We start from the raw sequence: 20,683 nt of genomic DNA, 5'->3' as shown, positions 1-20,683 counted from the left end.
AATTTAAAATCACAGGTATGGTTGGTCTCAAGTAAGTTTTTGATGATCATTGATGTGGTGTTGCCTAAGATCGAGCACTTCTCGGGTTCTTTGATTCAGGTGGAGAAATTCTTACCTGTTTGGCCCACATATATGGCATTACACTAGCACTGTATTGCATACACACCACAGTTCAACAGATGTAAATTGTCCAATTGTACAATTTACATCAGTTCAACTGATGTAAATTAGGGCATGCCCTACACTATTTCTTACACTAGTTTACTTATGGGAGCCATTTGGAGTCAAGGGAATTCCATGCCAATGTCAATATTATTACTTGGTGCTTAATGCAGTCAAATTATTTTTTGCACTTCAGAAATTAATCATAAGTATATACTACAAAAAAATCCCATTTTGATTAAACCTCATGCATTGCTGAATGCTCTGTAAGGGAAATGTCACAGTTATTTATTTTTGTGCATTCCTGGATCAAAATTCGTTTGAAATAATTATTATATTTTGTATCTATGCCCCACCTAAATAGAAGATAATACTTTTTCCTTTTTTCAATTTCAAACAGTTGAATTTATCATGAATCATTCAATTTTATGGGAATTTAAACTGTTATAATCTATAAACAGGTGGAGACAAAAGTCTCTCTGAGAGGCTAGAAGAGTTAAGCAAACAACTGGATGAAGTAATGGAAATGTTGACGGAGGCTGAGAAGGAAAGAGAGAATGTGCTTATTAATACTGAGCAAGGTGAAAGAAATGCATCATTGGCAGATGAGGCAATTGAACGCTTGAGAGAAGCTCTGAAGGTTAGTGTCTCAAAAATATTTCCTCTCTGAGTAGTGCAAAAATAAACATTGTTTTTCTTTGCGGTAATGGTCAATATTATCTGCTTTTGGCTTTACTTATGTGGTTGAATGAAGATGTGAGTCATTAAAATCCTAAAAATAAAGAATTTAGAGCCATACTGTTTGAATTCTCACCTGAGAAATGAAGCACTATAAGCCATATAAACATGCAATGGTTCAAAGTATCCCACCAGCCTGGAAGTGCTTCAACTTGCTTTGTTGGAAAACAGTTATATCAAAGAACATTTTCTGAGCTCAATTTGTTATCCCTACCTTCTCTGAATGCTAAATATATGATGAAGACTAGATCTCATCTGTTTTATTTTTTGGTTATATTCTGTGAGAATTTTAGTGTTCAAATCTCGTTGAAATTTGGCAACCCTGTACATGATGGCTGTCTTTGATCAAGGAAAATGTACAAATATTTCATGCTAACTATGAACATGTCTTCACCCAGATTTTCAGTTTGCACAAAAAATATAATGCCATTTCAGAATGCCCGGGATCTTGTTGAAACTGAGGGAATGGAAGCATTGAGTAAGGCAAAGGAGCGGTCGGACAAGTTTGGCCAACAGAACAGGGAAATGTCAGAGATAGCTCGTGAAGCTCGCCTTAAAGTGATGGAGTGAGTATATTTTTTTAATTCATCAAGTATTTAATTTCATTATGTTATGTAATTTAAAGCATGGAAAATAATTATAGGTGCCTGCTCAAAAATGAATGACCGCATAAAACCCTTTCATATCTCATGATTAAATATATGAAAAAAGCAAAAGGTATTTCAATGCAAATATAATTTTATGTAAATTTGTTTTACATTAATTCATTGTGTGTATTACTTTAACATAATGCATTATTAAATGATACATTACATTATTTGCCAAAATGAGAAAATAATAACAAATTTATCTTTCAAATCATGAAGCAACATACCTTAAGGTGACATAACACTATTTGTGTGCATACCTCTGATATTTTTCAAGCAATTCAAAGCGTTAGATTAATAAAATCAGGACATTAATTGAACTGCTATAAATATTAAAAAGATGAATCACTAAATACCAACATTTTTAGTGTGTTATATACTTGCTTTCACTTTGAACGATGGCATCAACACATAATGAAATTCATGAGTACATAATTTTCTCACATTTGATCTTAATTGAACCATGATATCACGTACATTACAGCAGTATAATCTTATCTCTACAAGGTAGAGCAGTGAATCTTCAGTTTTCGTTAATATTGTGATGGACTAAAATTAATCCATTTACATAAACAATTTGGCATTGTGAACTTTATAATGTTCACAATATATACTGTAGTCTCATCTGCTTCTTGCATATGTGCCCTGAGTTTTGTTATCCATATCCCAGATGCACAACTACATATCAAAAACAATTACATAAAAACTTGCTTGAGGATGAGTAACAAAGGTTTTACTTAATTAAAATAAAATAGAGAAAAAGTATTTTTTATGTTAAGTATTGAATCCATGATTGTTATTATTGTTAATAATATGTTGAGATAAGATAATGAGTGTAAGCCAATCCCTATTTCAAGGAGAGCTTACTGAACAGCATGTATTTGAGAACCCTTACACTCTGTCATAAAGCAAGGTATGCCTTTTAGCATAGCATATTTAATGAAATGCTGCCTTTCCCTGAAGAGAATTGAAAAAGAGCAATTTTAATAATTTGTAAAAACAATTTGTAATGTCACATTTTGAAAACTTATCACTTCAGAGTAGAATTATATATTTCTACCCTACTTTATAGCCTTGAAATTATTCACTGTTTAAATATTGGTTTACTTTATGTAAAGATTGGAAGATAACGTGAAGGAGATTCAGGAAATTGCTGAAGGTGCACTGAAAGCATCAACTGAGGCAATAGAACTGGCCAGAAACACTTTCAACCAACAGAAAAACATCAGGTAGGTACCTATTTAAATGTGCAATTACTTCCATCTGTACCTTTTCCAAATACATAGCCAATATTTTGAAATTCTAAGTCACAGAAATCAATTCATTGTATTTGGTAAAAATTGCATAAATGGATTAAGAAAGCTTTCAAAAAAGATATTAATCAAGCACCAATAAAATAACTATGCCACTTTTCTCCTTTCACTTTGAGTGCTGACCAGGAATTTGTTTGTTTGTAGGTATTTTATGCTGTTTATATTAATTGCCAAGTTGATGCAATTGTATATTAATTGGAGCTATATTTTGCATTATAAACACAATCCTTTTGTGATGTTTACTTCACTCATATTTTCACTTCATGATTTCAGTGATGAACTGGGTGTACTGAGTGATGAATTAGATGCTGCAGCAGACAAGTTAAATGCAACCAAAGCCCTAGCAGAGAATGTGAATCGCAGAGCTGGAGAAGTTAATCAGGAGGCTTTGAATATATACAGAGATGTATATTCCTTAAGTGTTCCAGAAATAGACCTTCAGGAAATCAAATATGATGCAGAGATTGTAGCAAAGAATGTAAATATCTTAATCTGTAGGCTAATATTTTTAATGGCTAAATTCTAAATGATTCTGCTGCATCCACTCTATTCCTGACATCATTAGAAATTCCTTCTCTTCATATATGTCTGATGAAATCTACTGCATATTTTTCCTACTGCTGGAATTCTAATACATGGCCTTTAGTTATGGCCCTCTTTTATGGCATTTATAGTTTATAAAAGTACTCTTTTCCTTTTGGGGCTTGAGTGAAGTGCAAAATTTAGGGAATATGAGCAATTTTATTGAGATTTAATAGTTTAATCTCTTGGACTTTATAATGTCAACTCAGTAATGTAATGTCTTCCTGTTAACCATCGAATACAACTAAAATTCAGAGCCCTCCATAGGCTCATGTCTGATCTTCATTGATATTGTGTAGCTTCTCTGATATTCTCTTCACTGATGTTTGACCCTCAATATGGAATTTTTGGGATGGGTGGGCCAATTTTGGCATTTGGATCAGGTTTTGATAATATATCGACTTCCTATGGTATTTGAAAAGGCTTGAAAGCACAAATGACTCAATGGCTTTTGGGCTCCTCTCACTTAGGATATTGATAGGTATATGGCAATTCTGCTGGCATTTCAGTTTGTATTTTTCAGGTTTCAGGTCAGAAGTATAAAGCAGATAGGGAAAGGATTTTTCAGCAGGAAAAATGAATACATTTAATGGAGGGTGTAAATTTTTGTAGGGAAGATGGATACCATGATTGGAAACCTGATGGAAACATTGGGAGAGACAACAATGAATTTGATGGCCCCAGATTAGCCCAGATGTCCTTTTTATGGCGGACAAAACAACATTACTATTTACTACAAACCTGAATATGCTGACTGGAATGATGGTGAAAATGTCATCTAACAGAAGGATCCTATATAGTAGGAACCCAAAAGTCATCTTCAAATCACTGCAGAAGCCTTAAAATCAAGTTTACAATCACAATGGTGGCACATTTTTCAGTATTCTACTTCCTATTGGGTTATTTTATGTGAGTGTGGTAAAGGTAGGGTTTTTGAAGGACCTCTAGAAGAAAGGGTTTGAGCACAATTTTTTCTTTCCCTTGTACAATGTCTCCTATGTAATGCCACCATGACACCTGGCACAGGCTCCCCCACAAAATCTCAACTGATGTATTAATCTATTCTGAAAAAGTACATCTATTTATGTTTGAGATATGATAATTTCATATAAGGGTCCATCATAATTGTATTCCATGGACGTGAAGAAAAATGGTAAAAATAAAATGGATTGAAAGTAAAACAAACAATTAGGTTTTAAGCATGTAGGAGAAGAGAGAAGGTTATTGGGAGAAATTCAAAAAAGTTGGGGTGAGTCAGTGCAGGATATAAAAAGTGATAATATGATGCTGAAGACAGGAACAGAGGGGAGAATGGTCAGAAAGTGAGCTAGAGGAAGGAAAAGAATAGGATTATATTTTGGATGGAATTAGGTTTGTAGAAATTTGCATAGCTAAAGAATGAGTTATTGTAATATACCTTGTGGGATTTAAGGATATTTTGCATCATGTCAGTTAGTGCTTAGGAGCACTGTGGTGTGTAGTGCCAGGGTCAATGGAAAACCTATCCTAATCCAGTAGGCTATTGCTAATAATACATTTATATTTATGTATTTTACTTCTATTACGACATTGATTGGGTTAGCTCTCACAAAATACCTCTACCCCATGTGTAACAACATGATACATTTTGAGCACTGAGCTATAAACCTTCATCCAATACTATTTTAGCAAAGTCAGAATCTTGTCTGTGTGAAATATGGATGATTGTATCTTGAGAAAAGTTCTAATATAGGCTTCTGTGATATTTCATTACTTGATACAATGCTGCAGGTTTACCTGTGCTCCACCAAGTCCATTGTCTTTTTGTGGTAAGAGTTTCATTTTTCTGCTTGAAAACATCCCCAGGAGTGGTAACAAAAAAGTGGTACTAAGAAGGCAATAGATGAGGCAAAGAAACAAAAACTCTTGAGTGCATAGATTTCTTGTGACAGACGGTTTTTCACTAAAACTAAAAACAGAAAATAAAGCCTCATAATGCCAGTACTTTAGCATTTTTTTTCTTTTGCTTGGAACACCATACTTGGATTTCTAATGAAAAGAGCATCAAGTTCAATGATTAATCTGTGTGTGATGTGGGGCATCAAAGTATGGCATCTAGCAGGTAGAGCAAATGCATCTCTTAAGTTTTTCTGGCATCTGATGAAATCATACTGCACCAGGATCTCATCCTAAGAAAATTCAATGATAATCGCATAATTTATTAATTTTGATAAATGGTACTATCATATTAAATGCCATCAATATAAATATTACTCAATATACTTGTAGAAACATAAATTCTAACAAATGCTGAAGATTGCCACAAAAGAATTCATCAATTGAGTAAAGTGGGTTAGCAATGCACAGGCGGTCAAAAAGGGGTTCAAAGCCTTCAAAAATTGGGTTGGCCAATGGAAATCTCTCTCTCAGGCCTAACTAGGTCAGGAATTTGGCCATTTTAATGTGGGTCTGTTTATTATTTCATCAGAGCTTTGATTATCCACTTCTATTCACCATAATTGAAATATCCTCCCATAAGTTGTCCCCAGATTCCTCTCTTGGGGAAGTTTTCAGATATCAACTCAACTCAACGTCAACAACATTGCAGCAAAACTCCTATGACATAGGTCAAATTACCTATATTTCACAGATGCCTTGGGATCTATCTTCTTGTTAGTCCTAAAAATTTGGTAGTCATAGGGAAATCAAGGGGGAAACACTTTTATGGATTGCTAATGTCTTTGCTGGGTGAAAAAGTAATAAAGCAATCTATTTTTATACTTTTCACAAATTTCATTTCATTTTAATGTTTGCTCTTAATTTCAATATCTGTTAAAGTTTAGTTTTCATTTTAGAATGGTATGGTCTCAAGTTAAGCCATATTTTTAGTAAAAAAATGGAATGAGTAAATTTCATATAAATGGAATTAATAATTGAGCGATTTTCCTTTTAAATGTATTCTTTAATTTTTTATTGATTTTCAGGCTAGTCAGATAAAAACAGATGTGAATTATGTCCGAGAGCTCCAAAAGGTACTTATTGGTAGACTTGAGGATGCTGGTAATACTGGAAAAGAACTATTAGCTCAAGCTGATATGCAGCAGCAGATAGCAGATGAGCTCTTAGCTGATGTTGATGCGGCTAAAGGAAAAGCAGAGAAGGCTATACTGCGTGGAGATGACACCTTGGAAGAAGCGGAGAGGACATACAAAACACTCCAAGGTAAGATAAAAATAAACTAATTTGGCATGATACAGGGGTTCTGAAGCACTGGCTCTAAAACCTATGACCTCAAAAACATCTTTTAATACTACTCTAAAGTGCACCATTTTTGAAAAAGTAGCAAGCTCTCAGGAAACAATAATGAAAATATTATTTTTTTTTATTTTATAAATGAATATTGTAGAGAATGGCACTATCCAAGTGATTTTTTGGTTTAATAGTTAGGTCTTTGAAAACCTCAGCTAAAATTGAGTTCACAGTAGCTCATCAAACATTAGAGCAAATCAAATGCAGTCCAAAGACTCACTGGGAGGACACAATGAGAATGTGTCGGGTAGTCTGCTGGTGAAAATTAATGACTGATCAATTGAGCAAGCCATGGAATGTAAATTTTAGGTGCTTCTTTCTGTGCAAATATTTCTTGGGATACACATTTAAAAGCCCTTCAGCATAAACTCAGTTCTTCTGGCTATATATTGAGATACCTGCATGAGACTGCAAGCAAAATAGCACTAATTAATTTCTACTATGGTGAAATGTATGCAAATATAACCTACAGGATAATATTTTGGGGCTCAGCTGCCATTTCTCTAATCATCTTAAAAAGGCAACATAAAACCATTAGAATAATCATGGGGAAATCTCATAATGCTCAATCAAGGCCTATATTGTAGGAGTTAAAGTTGCTACCACTCTGGTGCAATGATACTGTGTTTTTAATTCTGTATATAAAAAATAACATCGGCAACTATTCGCTTAACTCTGACTATCATCATCATTACACCAGAGGAAGGCATAACATCCATTATGGCAACATGTATGTTACATTTAATGTGTGTGTGTTTGTGCTACATTTAATATAATTGTTCACACCATATTTTGTATCTCATTTCGAGCCTGTATGCATTTTAATCCTTTTAGACGTGCCTCACATCATGTACATACCCTATCCACCAGGTATTTTAGTAATATGATCTTTAGGCAAATAAAATGTATTATTATTATTATAACTCATGGGTTGCACAACATCAGTTTGTACCCGACCCCCCCCCCCCCATCAATGTCCCTATGCTACTAATAGATATCCATATATAATTGGGTATGCATTTAAATTTTTTGACTTCTCTCAATCTTTTCCTCCTATGATATTTTTACCATCTTTAATTCGATTCCATACTTCCCCGTGGAATCATATTGTAATGTACCCAGCCATACTGGTTACTTAAATTTTATTCCTTGAAAAAATTGAGGGCTATTGACATGGAAGAGCTCATAGGTGCTAATTAATATTTTCCGATAATTTTCATTAGAAATTTTAATCATTAAAAATCCTGCTGTTGTACAATGTGAATTCTTCCATGATGATGGCAATATGAACCATTTTGCAATGGAAAGTTACACAAAGGTTAAACAAGCATCAATAAAGTGCTGCTGTAAAGTTCACTCATCTAGCATTTCCTACCTATCAAAGGGAATTAGAAAGAGTTTATCAAAGTAGCATGGTAGCCACTCTTTGTCTTCTTCACTTTAATTTTATCCTGCTCCTTAATTTACTATATTCATTAATATAGCTGCCTTTTCACTTTTTTATGGAAAAAGAGTTTGACAATGAAGTCCAAGAAAGCAGAGAAAAAGCAGAGAAGTCTTTACAGATGTTTGGTGAAATTGATAGGCTAATAAATGAAGCAAAGAACAAGACTGGTGAAGCTGAGAGGGCATTATTTGGAGCTGTAAACAATGCTCAGGCTGCTAGAGATACTGCTCAGGAAGCACAAAAGAAGTTTGCTGAGCAAGCATCAGAGGTAAGTGGAAGTTTATATGCACATGTACTTCATCCATAGGCAAGAAAGTTCTTTACAGCCAATTCTCATTAGTTTCTATCTCATCTTTGTCAAGTCATGAGGCAGATTTAATGAAACAGAGATATTGATGATTCTAATATTGAAGACTTTAAATTGCTCCAATTTACCTGTTTATGTATAATGGTTGCAGTTATTTATTTGAAAAATACTTTAACTAAACAATTTCGTATTTAATGATGATTATCTTTACTCAAGAAAATCAAAGGGTCACCACATAGGTTTGATTGCCAAGTCATTTAAATTAGGGCAGAATTTAAGTGGGAATTTAATTATTTAATTATTTGATGACTTGCTAATGCACCTAACCAACTATGGGTACTTCAATGCATGATTTCAATTTTGGTATTTTTCACTTTTTCAAATCCTTTAATATGCATTATATCAAGTATAGGTATCGAAACCATACTTGGTATCAAGATTCAAAGGCTAATATATAACTAACACTCTATTTGTAATGTATTTACACTCTAGCAATCTATTAGATTCTAGCATGAGAAAAAAGAATTCCGAGGAATAATGCATAGTTTTGGAAGTTGAACACATTTCAAATTTGCAAAATATTATTACCTTGATGGCACATCCATATTTTCTCTCCCAGGAAGCTGACTTAATTAGGAAAGACTCAGAGGAAACAAAAAAGAATGCTGAAAGGGTGCGAGATGGTGCTGATGAGCTAGCAGCAGAAGTCGCACTTACAGGTGAAAAATTGAAAAAACTAGAGGATCAGGCAAAAGAAAATGAAGAACTGACCTCTGAGGTGAGCACAAATGAACAGATACTATTAACCTTTGATAAGTATCTAACTGTACACCGATCCATGAATGAGAAGAAGCAATAGAGTAAGCTTTCTTTTTACATGAATTTGACACGAGAGATGAATGGACAATGGGAATTAATTTTACTCACAAGATTCATTCAGCTCATTGGTTTCTCTACTTTCTTGCTATAGGCTTTTTTCAAGCCTCTACTGCCGTTTTCTCCTCATGTAGACACCTACTTTAAAAGTAAGAGGATGATAAAGAATCATATCCTATTCATCCGCCTCTCCTGATCATTCTTCCTCTGCTATTTTTGTATAGTCTGATTCATGTGGAATAAGGTTACCAATTATATATCTATTCATTCAGTTTTCTTCTAGATTCTAAAATTTTTAAGTTTCATTCACTGAATTCTGAGCTTTTGAAAATTGATGAACCAAACTAAAATACCCTTTCATGATGTTTTACATTTCTTTCTAACAGTCTCATTGTTGATGAAGCATTATTTATTAGTTCCATTCCCAATTATTGAATTGCATTAGTGAAAAATGGTTATTAAGAATTTATGCTAATAAAAATTTGTATACAACTATTTTTTATGTAGTTTTCTAACATCTAAAATCCTTTGCTCTCAAATTTGTGTGTTACCAAATTTGACTGCAAATTTTAGAATGGAGTTCAAGAAAAAGTTGAAATTATGGCAATGAGAAATTTTTGACATGGTATTACTAAAGCTGGGTTAGTTTAACCGTCTAATTTTATCTGTGGTTTAAACTAAGATATATGGATGGTGTGTCAAATTGAGAAGGTATGCATGTGTTTATGTATGTATTACCCACAAATTCAAGCTATGCAAATTTTATTCTAGGCCAAAGAAAAGGTTGGACAGGCAAAATCACATGCAAGTGAAGCAGCGAAAAAGGTTGAGAAGGCATTAGGAGAAGTTCAAGATATTTTGAGAGAGTTAAGTGGGTTACCAGATCTTGGTGAGTACAATATAACTATAAAACAGATGAAGTATGTACTATGCACATATTGCCTGAAGGTAGCCTGAAAGGACCTATGATACCAATGTGTTGTTTCTAAACAGTTAAACAATACTTTCCTTAATACCCCAAGACGTCATTCACACATATTGCCCAAAAAGGATATGCCCAAAAACTGCTCTCAGAAGCCAGATAACATTCCAATATTGAAAAAAATATCTGCAAATACTGGCATAAATATTAGTCCAACATTGGACTTACAGCCTGTAGCATTTGTTATTCAGTTGGTGTCCATGGCAAACATTTGCCTTTTAGTGGGCTGACATCAGATTACTTTACTGTATTTCCCAGTTCATAAGATGCACCCGCTTAAAACAAATCCTAATTTTTCCAGTTAGAATTTACAAAATATTTAGACCAGACAAATAGGTATCAAAGTATTTTGATGTGAAAATTTAATGCAAGAAAATGGAATAGTTACCTTAAAAAATTAGTTGCTATATGTATGCCAATATTTATTCATTGTAAAATCTCAGAAATTCCTTGTCACTGCTGCTGTATCATTTCCGCAGTTTGTTTCACTGGGGTTGTCAATTTCCTCTCACACATGTACTCTTTACTCATATTCAAGTGACAGATTCAGTGCAAGCTTTGACCATTTAGGTGGTCATGAATGTAAAAATTTTTTATTCATATCTGCATTTACTAAATCCATTGTCTGATCCCTCTATTCTCATATCATCTTCTCAGGCAAAGGTGGACCAAAACACCTTTCAAGTGCCTTGTTTCTGTGTCCTGATGGGTAATTCATGACTGCAAGTTTAAATACAATACTGTGTGACAATTTTCCATGAGGTTATTATAATTTTAACTTTTTATGCAATGCTTGGTTTCTGTCATTATTTTGATAATATCAAAATTTGTATTAGCAGCAACATTTTCTATACCTTTTCAACACTCTCCTACTACAAGGTTGAATGCTTGTAGACTCCCTAGTTTATCATGAGAGATACAATAATGTATGTATTAGCAGGTGGGCAACATCCCTGTTAGCCCAATGTATATTGTTTCATGGCAGCACCACATGTGAGATGAAACTAAGCATGCTACATTGAATGAATTTATGATATTTTTGGGAATTTTTTACTAAGTACTTGCCAATGAAATATTTCAACTCTATTGGCTACTACTGACTCAAAATAGTGATATTATCAAAATTTTTAAACAGGGCAACCCTTTTCTATGCCTGATGTGGAAAAAATACTTAATAGTAAGTCTTCTAGTCTAATCAGCTGTTACTTATAATTTGAAGTAATACCCATGTACCCCTGGCCCAGAAGATGTGGGCTGATTTTATAGCATATTTTGGATTAAAAAAGTGCATCTTATGGGCTGTGAAATACAGTAAGTAGCTTGATATATCATTGCCATTTTCAGCTGATATTCATAATTTTTAAGATCCCACAACCTCTTTATTCTCAATGAACACTCATAAGACAAATACAAAATTAGGGAAAATATTCTCTCAATTTGTATCAAGTTTTTCTCAATACTTTAAAGGTCACCATCAAGTCTTATTGTTAGTCAAATAAGTACCGATATGATTGCTAAAATTATTTTCAGCTAAATAAATGAAAGAACTGAGAAGGAGTCACTAACTTCATGGATATTTAACATTCATCATTATGAAATATGTTCTCTATTATTATCAGTATTATCTTTTTCATTGAATAGGATTGTATTGGGACAAGGAGTTAATACTGCTCATTAATTCACCAAGGGTTTTATTTGGAATGAGTAATTGGTACTTGGTCAAATAAAAGTGCATGGTAGTGCAATGAGTTAAGCCCCGGGGCTACTGACCAGAGTGCCTGGGTTTAATAACTCTGATGCCTCAGGGAACCCTCAGCTTCACCCAAGCTGTGTGATTTATTGTGTACCAGATCTTCCTGGGAAACCATAGGTGGCACAGGGAAGGGAATTCGTCCTCCTGCCTTGATATGTAAAGTTCAAACAATGTTGGGCTTAGTATTGGGTGAACTCTACCCTCACCTATCTTTGGATTGATGACTGTGGTAAAATAAAACTTTGCCATGGTAAATTATTGTGTCTGACTGTAACTATACAGTTGCAACCACCCACAGGGCCAACAAATTGATTGCCAAGTTATTACTATAAGGACTAATTTTACATGGCCCAAAATTGAATGTGAATACTAAAAATGTTGTCACATTTTTTGGGAGTGGACTTTTTAAATTTTTCTGCTCTGAAGTAGTGTAACCAAAATGCCTGAATATGTATTAAATTTTTAATTTCATTTGAAAATCTCACTTTTAAGTTTTTTCCATAGATAACAGTAGATTAATAGAATGGTTTGAGGCATCAATTTGTGGAAGCGATTCATATCAGAAAAGAAAATATTTTGTTCTTCCGCATATATTTTATTATGCACAACCTAGGTTTCGATTTACAAAGTCATTGTCAGGTGTCCGAACATTAGATTAGTTTCAAGAAACTGCGGGAGATGCTGTGACAGTAACTTTTGACGGAGTCAAAAGTTACCATCACAGCAAGTGTATTTGGATGGAAACAGTAATTACTGAGAATGAAAATTTGAATTAAGATGTACATTTTAAGTAATGCTTTCATGAAAAAGGATACCTTATCCCAAATAGATAAATATCCCACGAGGTAGGAAGGTGGCATATTAATTCCACTTGCACAATCATAAAGGTAAAAAATAAGTTCACCTAAATGTTTGTGGCCTTTTATTAGATGAAGAAGAACTAAATAATTTGGAAGTGCGACTGGCAGCTGCAGAGGAGGAATTTGCAAAAGCTAACCTTGATAAGAGAATGGAGGAGCTGAGGGCAAATAAGCTTCAGCAGGTGAGTGAACTTAATAGTTTTAGCCAAAAAAGTGCACAGAAAAGGGAAAAAACTGTAAGCTTCAGCAATTTTAATAAGGACATTTGGCACTGCTTCACACTCAAAATTGCTTAGAGTATAAGAAACTTTGCATACCACTGTAGAAGTGATACACCTTAATACTTTGGTACTATCAAGATAGGCTGAAAAAATTGTTCTTTTCAAAGAGTCTGATATATGTGCTAATGTTGCCAAATTACAAAATCATTGCTCAATTTTTTATCAATAAATATGTATCCCTGTCAGCTTAGCTAAATTTCCAGAAATTGTGGGCATCATTTTTAAGAAAAGACGATAGTAAATCACAATTGATAAGAAAAAAGGATTCTCCCATCAGATTATCTTCCTACCAAATTAATTTGCATTACTTTAAATAGTTCACAGAAAAATACATTAATGTGTAAGGTTTTTTTGTATTCAATGGTTTCTGGCTCAACTTTGTGGAGTTCATGTCCATGGAATGAAGAGCATAATCAATTTTTCCACTGTTCTTTATTTGGGTACTATTAGTTTCAACACTTAGGCTTTGTCATCAGGTACCTAATGAAGCATTGAAACTAGTTATACGCAAATAGTACAAGTGGAAAAATACATTGTGTTCTTCATTCCATGTAAGGTTTTTCTTCAAAAATAACTTTTTAACCAAACATCTCAATGCACAATATTTTATTAATATTATTACTTTAAAGGTGTGGCAAATAATACACATATAACATCACAATATTACATATGCATCTAGCCTTTGAGGAGTGGTTACATGGTGTCAATGAATGTGCTTGTTTAACTCTATTTAGTATGCATGTGCCAAGTTTCACAATGAGACATTCTTTAAATTTACTAGAGCAATTTTATTTGTTATTACAAAATGATATCCTCTGCAACTTAGTCCTGAGATTCATTTCTACTTGGTCTTTGGTCTCATTTGCATGAAATCCAAAATAATTTCCTTCTCAGGATTAAAGCCGTTGTCCTGTTAATTTGGTAGAGCTATTGTATTGTACAGGCCAAAATCTTCAAGCAAATATTTTATCAGGAATAAAAAACTTGCCTGAAGTGGTGAAAGACGCTTATGTTTTCTCACCTGGAGATTTGTTTCTTTCTAAGTTGTTTGCTCTGAACCATTCAGATTCCTTACTTCTTGATTTAGACTATTTTCATCCAACCGATGTATTCCCAGATGACTGATTGCACTATTGTATTCTATTTCAGAGTCAACATTTGAAGGATTATCAAGAGGAGGTGGCACGTTTAAGAGCAGAAGTGATGAATATTGAGGACATAAAAAAGGCACTACCTCCTGGTTGTTGGAAGAGGTTAAAATTGGAGCCTTAAGAACGATGTTATACATCATTTGGAGGACTTATCTGCATTGGATTAGTATGTAGAATCCAAGTAACTCTAAAGCGCACATGGAATGTCCCTGGAAAGTTCAGGGCATGAAAAAAAGACAAGTTCAAGTGTGTGTGGAAGTGATATAATTTCTGTTTCTTTGAAATGAGGATGACGCTTTTACAAGTGCCTTGTGTTACCTCCATTGTCTCCCAGTGGCCCAGTGGCAAATTGATAATTGTTTCGTGAGGAATATGTGCCAAGCAGAAAGATAATTTCAACCTTGGCATTATTTTTATTTGATATTTTTTACATATTTAACAATGCTGGAATATGTCGAGAAATTGCATTGTGAATTAAGAAATTTGGGATCAATGAAATATAACCATTGTATTGCAGCTTTATCCCCAAAATAGCACCATATATGCATATTTCAGTGACATTTCACTGAGTCAGAGCTATGTTAATTAAGAGGAAAAGTGCTAAATTTGATGTTACAACTACTAGGAGACATGTTTTGTTTGCATATGCCAAAGAATTTCAATGAAAACATATGTAGTACACTTGTGAAGTAATACTTCCTTTACCCTTACTTCTGAAAATTGTACAAATGTTTAGGTTTTTATATGTTGATCATCATGTGCCATTGCAGGGCATCAGACATTCATGTTAATCTTACCAATCTAGATCATTTAATCCCATGTCTACCTCTTTGTTTTAAATAAGATGAATGTAAATCTTTTTAACCCTCATCTTCACTCCAGTTCTAATTTTATCACCTACAAATGAAGTTAGTTCAAGTATTGTTACTGCAACTTCAAATGTGTCATTCCATCATCATGGTCTTGCTTCCAGCACCCCCATTTTTCCTTTCGATATTTATTATTCTGATAAATCACTAAGGATGCCCGAGTTTTCTTTGACTCACATTTTTCTACATGTAATCTATTCGATAAAAGGGGAGTAAAATCATACCTCAGTCTTCCCTAAAGATGTGCCATAATGTGACAGACAGTGTTGATAAATGCTTCCAGAGACTTACTTTAATCTGTATTTTTTGGATGCTTTTATTGCATTGCTTGCCATATACTTCACCTAGTATAGAAGTAAGTTATGGGGAACAAGAGAATTGATTTTATATTTTTTGTTAGATATAAATGTGGTGCTGTTTATTACATTGTGGGACTGCATGATAAGCAATATTGACATGTACCAAAGATATTTTTTGACCTTTAAATAATGTGCTGATTCTAGTTCGTGAACTATGTTGATGTTGTGTGCTGAGGGTGAACACATTGGGCAGTAACTCAACATGACTATCACCATAGACTCAAATCACTGCCAATTGCTTCTAGTAAATATCTGAACATTTTGCAATTATATTTTACATTAATGTTGTATCATTCACCTTTTGAAGTGAACTTAGTAGGAGTTGAATAAAAATCTTTTTATTCATTTATACTATTTTGTATGAAATTTCGATTGTGGTATGTTTCACATTGCAGAAAAGACAGATGATAACTTTGTAAGTAAATGTGCCAACATGATAAGGAGATGGCATGCATATAAATTATTTTCAGCCTTTAGTGACAATTCTTCAAAATCAAGAAGGAATCTTCCTTTTTAAGATTCTCATTTTGATAAAAATGTGTATTTTATTGTCTGGTTGTTGACAGAATGGATATAGATACAAATTTTACAGAATATTCTAATATACATATACAAATCCCATTAAAAATTCATTGGTGTTAAATATTAATCAAAGGCATTATTGTCAATGAGGGTGATTTTTTCCATTTTATTAAAATAAATTTACTAATGATTCATGGTACTTACTGACAGATAAATAAAATAGGAATTGGAGGAGGGGCATATGCTCACAAAGATCTAATGGAATAATACTGCAGAGACAGTGAATCTGTGGAAGGGCTTTGAAAACTATTAATACGTAAAATAATGATAAGAGGGATGGACAATTATTTCAATATATCATCACTTTTAGCTTCATTCTGAACATGCTGAGGGATTGAACTTCTTAGTTTGCTTTCAATGTAGGCAACAAAAATAGGAAAATTTCTTGAGGACAGCAACAGGCTAGAATTGAATCATCTCTTGAATATTTTAGCCAACGGGTGATCATTTCTAGAAAAAAACCTTTGTCTGTTATATGCATAAAAGGGGTTTCTTAAGTGTTCTTTGGAGTATCATGGGCTCTCATCCTCAATCCTATCAACATTTGAAAGGAATATCACAAACCCAGTAAATTTTATTAATTTCCCACCTTCACACTTAACAGCATTAAACACCTTTCCTTCTAAAAGTTGTTTCAACAAGACTCCACATGAAAAGGGATATCAAATTCTTCAAGAAGTATTGCATTGAGAAAATTCAATTATACGCCTTGATATACAAATTTACTGACACCAAGTTAGTATCGAATTTCATCATACTTACTTTCTCAAAAAGACAGAACTTCCAATGATAAATAGTCCTCACCAATATTATCATTTTTTCTAAGGCTCTTCATTTCCAATAGTGTTATTTAACCTAATGGTGACGTCAAAGCACCAACCAATGTAACTCCTCTCTGTGGGTTTACAATTTTTGTCATTAGCAAATAATATCTGATTTCATAGTGATAACTTTCAAGAAACTTGTGATATTCCTGTGCTCAACTACAGAAAACCTGTTTCATTCTATAATTTTTCACGTCTGCAAATGGTTCTTTTTTGAGTATCAAGTCCGATTGATGTACCATCCCAGTCTAATGTGAATTCACTTTGACTTTCATACTTCACCCATCATATCCTTATTGAGACCCCCCTGATATATTTACATGCTATTTGCAAATCAGATTGGATTGGATATTTGACCCACTTATCACATATATTTTGGGTTTCGACATCTTAATTTAGTTTAGTAACACTATCGGGGATGTAGCACCAAAAGACCCTTAAGTGCACTTGAAAATTACCAATTTTATGCTGATGGATAGCAATGTCATATTTACGTTTTTATCTCCAATATTTCATAATTGTGTTCATCATATATTCATGGGATAAATAACTGAGCTGGTTTCACCAATGCATTCCTCAATGGTGTTTATAACATCACACTATCACTATAAAGGTCATCCCAGTGGGGTGATCATTATAGCTACCTTACTAAGGCATAGACACTGTACACTCTACCTTTCATCCGACTCCTACCCTTCAACCTAGCTGTGTCTCTACCAGGATGAATTACCATTGCTTCCATCAGCACAGCTTAAGTGGTCAAGAGAAATCACAAAGCCTACCACCACATAAAAGCTATAGTCTACTGAGGTATAATAAAAATGAAGATAGCTAATGCATTAATAGAGCTATTGGTATTATTTTTCCATAGTTAAAAACATGGTGTTAAGCTCACAAATTACAATGGGGAATATTGCTGTGAAATAAGTGAATACAATTGAGAAATCTTTGATCTCCCTCACTCTGTAGCTGAACTACAACCAGTCATCCCAAGTATACTTCACTAGATAATAAAGTGGAACCTATTTTGTGTGTTTTTTCCCATGGCTGGGTAATGATAATGCATTCAGTATTATGCCATTGAAGAAGAAATATTTCTGGTAAAACCAATAATTTTTTAGATCATGTACCCAGGAAATTACTTCAATAGTGAAATGAAGGAATCCAGTTTGTGAATCATGAGCATTTACTTAACACAGAAAAGTTGATTTAACACACTGGCTATATGTTTTCATAGATATGTACAAAGAAATTAAATTTCTATCATGGGTAAATTAAATCTTCTGTTTGGAATAATATATTACACAAAACCAAAATTCCAGATTGTAAGAATAAATCGTCCTATTGTGAATTACCTAAGATTGCTAGTACTCTTATGATGGAAAGTACCTAAATAATTTAGTTCACTAGAACCAATGGGAATAACTAATGCCATGGATTAAAATTATTATGGAAATTGTTCATACTTTTTTAGGTTGCCATTATATTGAGTCTTTTTGTGAGATGACTAGTTTGAAAAAACACTCCAGTAGACATTTTCTGGTCAAAAACTCAGAAGAAATATGGTCTCAAGCCTCGAGAGTTTTTGGACCTGAAGGCTTTTGTGTAGGATGCCACTAAATGATAAAATATGGGGTATTTTCATTATAAATATCTTGAACTATTGTGAAAAGCTTTAAAGAATTGTACGTCCTCAAGGTGTGCTTCATGTCTAAATGTAGAGTTCCAGATCTAATCAAGTGCCTCATACCTTAAGGAGAATAACTTTTATATGCTATTGAAAATCATAGAAGGTAAATGAAAATACTACCTGATCATATTTCAAGCTAGTTATTTTGTGATTTGTTCTTCTGATGTAGAATTCACTATGTACATATTCCACTAATTGGATTTGAGAAATCGGGACACCACACCTTTCATCATCAGAAATACCAGGCTTATGCATGATGGCATAGTGCAGAGTATAAGCTGCAAATTTGATGGGTACTACTACCAATGAAACTAATATTGCATATAGGTAGGAGTGCAACCACAGAGTGGGGAAGACAAAGTAACCCTCACTCCCAAGATAATAATATTACCACAACAAGCAATCTACCAGTCAAGATATTTTGATCGAACTAAGCTCTGCTACATTTCTAAGCCTCATCTAACCCAGAATTTGATAAACACTCTCACCCTTTACAATACTCCATTCTTCAGATCAATGTTCTTCCTGCCTCTCTTAATTCTCTCCAACACATGTACTATTTTTTCTGTCTCCCTTGTCTATCTAACATCTACCCTCTACCAAAATCATCAATTCTCCATTGCCTTTCAATATGCCTTGCATCCATTTTTCCTGCTCCCTTTGGATTTCTCCCAATAACCTTCACTCCTTCCATACCATGTCTAGAACTACTTTATTTCTCTTTCTATCCATTTCACTTTTCCCATTGTTCACCAAGAATACTGGTTGCTCCTTATTTTACACATTCATTACTTGACGAAGAATCTGTAAATCTAGTATTTGGGCCTTTAATTCCTATATCAGAAAAGCTAAGGGCAATTATAGTAGCAGATGGACCAAATGCTAGCGATAAAACATCTGGATAAATTTAGGAAGGATTCAATTGAAGCATTAATTTGTAGTTTGGAAATAATAAAATAATCAATAAACAACTATAAAAAATATTGCCAGAGAAAGGCAAGAAAGACGAAAATTGCAAATTAACTACTGTTCTACTCATGCCCAACGAGTACGTGTTGATTACAGAGAAAGATTATATGAATTGTGATTAAATGATTTAGCAGTTTAGAATGATTGAACCAGTGTGTGGTGCTTTGAATTTCTAACTGAATTAACACGTGGAAAGATTCCGAATGGATATTCTGGACATCCACTTCATGAGGTGTGAAGGAACTACTCCACGAGTTTTTTATTTACACTTATTTTCTTAATATTAACTGTCATGAAAAAATTTCACTGTCGAATCCCACCTAATTGATTTTAATATCATTCCAGATTTCAAACAAACCGATAACACGTCTCAGGCTTAAGAGTGGTCATCTTCATATCCCTCGTTTCAGGTTTCGATGAATGCTGTATCTAGGTGCGTCAAGCTATCAAATAAATAACTCTTTTATCTTATAGATAAGGAATCCGTTGAGGACAACGAAATCATTTGGTTTAGTTTCTTGAAAATTTTTCAAAGAAACAGGTGGACCACGGGTTATTATAATGTCGCAAAAAATCAAACCGAAAGCCAAAAAAGTCGACCCAAAAACAAAGGACTACTTGAACGTGAGGTAAGTAACGGTTTTAATACATAGAAATCATCGATGCAACATCACATTCAGTGAAATTGTGGAGAAAGAGTAAACTGATTTCGCCGCCACTCATACAACAATGGTAGTAGCACACTTGACATCATAAAAATAACTTCAACATTCCTCCGTACACCAATCGAGGATTCCACTGCACTCGCTCACTGGCTGGCCGGTTTGTGTACAAACAAATGCGCTTTAAATTTTGTTTTTGTCCATTTAATTCTGGAAAATTGCCGTTTAATAGTTTGGAGAAGATATGCAGCTTATTTTGAGAATTCTAAAATTCCTAAGCGAAATACACATGATTTTATTCACTAAAAGCAATGAAATATTTTAATCAAACAAAAAGATGA

General features: G+C 33.7%; 1 protein-coding gene across 1 annotated transcript in view; it reads left to right on the top strand.

Annotated features, from left to right (window-relative positions):
• The window catches only part of LanB2 (laminin subunit gamma-1), a 332,757-nt gene extending 316,791 nt beyond the window's left edge, over positions 1–15,966 (top strand). Inside the window, exons 19-28 of the mRNA XM_071589758.1 lie at positions 624–802; positions 1,336–1,466; positions 2,666–2,776; positions 3,134–3,338; positions 6,406–6,643; positions 8,243–8,445; positions 9,104–9,262; positions 10,132–10,249; positions 13,025–13,137; positions 14,386–15,966. Of these exons, the coding sequence (XP_071445859.1) occupies positions 624–802; positions 1,336–1,466; positions 2,666–2,776; positions 3,134–3,338; positions 6,406–6,643; positions 8,243–8,445; positions 9,104–9,262; positions 10,132–10,249; positions 13,025–13,137; positions 14,386–14,508 (1,580 nt within the window). The 3' untranslated portion in view covers positions 14,509–15,966. The remainder of the gene's footprint in view (positions 1–623; positions 803–1,335; positions 1,467–2,665; positions 2,777–3,133; positions 3,339–6,405; positions 6,644–8,242; positions 8,446–9,103; positions 9,263–10,131; positions 10,250–13,024; positions 13,138–14,385) is intronic.
• The last annotated feature ends 4,717 nt before the right edge of the window (positions 15,967–20,683 follow it).

Source organism: Hetaerina americana, unplaced genomic scaffold (genome assembly GCF_022747635.1).
Source record: "Hetaerina americana unplaced genomic scaffold, ioHetAmer1.1.p SCAF_4, whole genome shotgun sequence".
NCBI classification, from domain to species: domain Eukaryota; kingdom Metazoa; phylum Arthropoda; class Insecta; order Odonata; family Calopterygidae; genus Hetaerina; species Hetaerina americana.
This window is presented reverse-complemented; position numbering and strand designations above follow the sequence as displayed.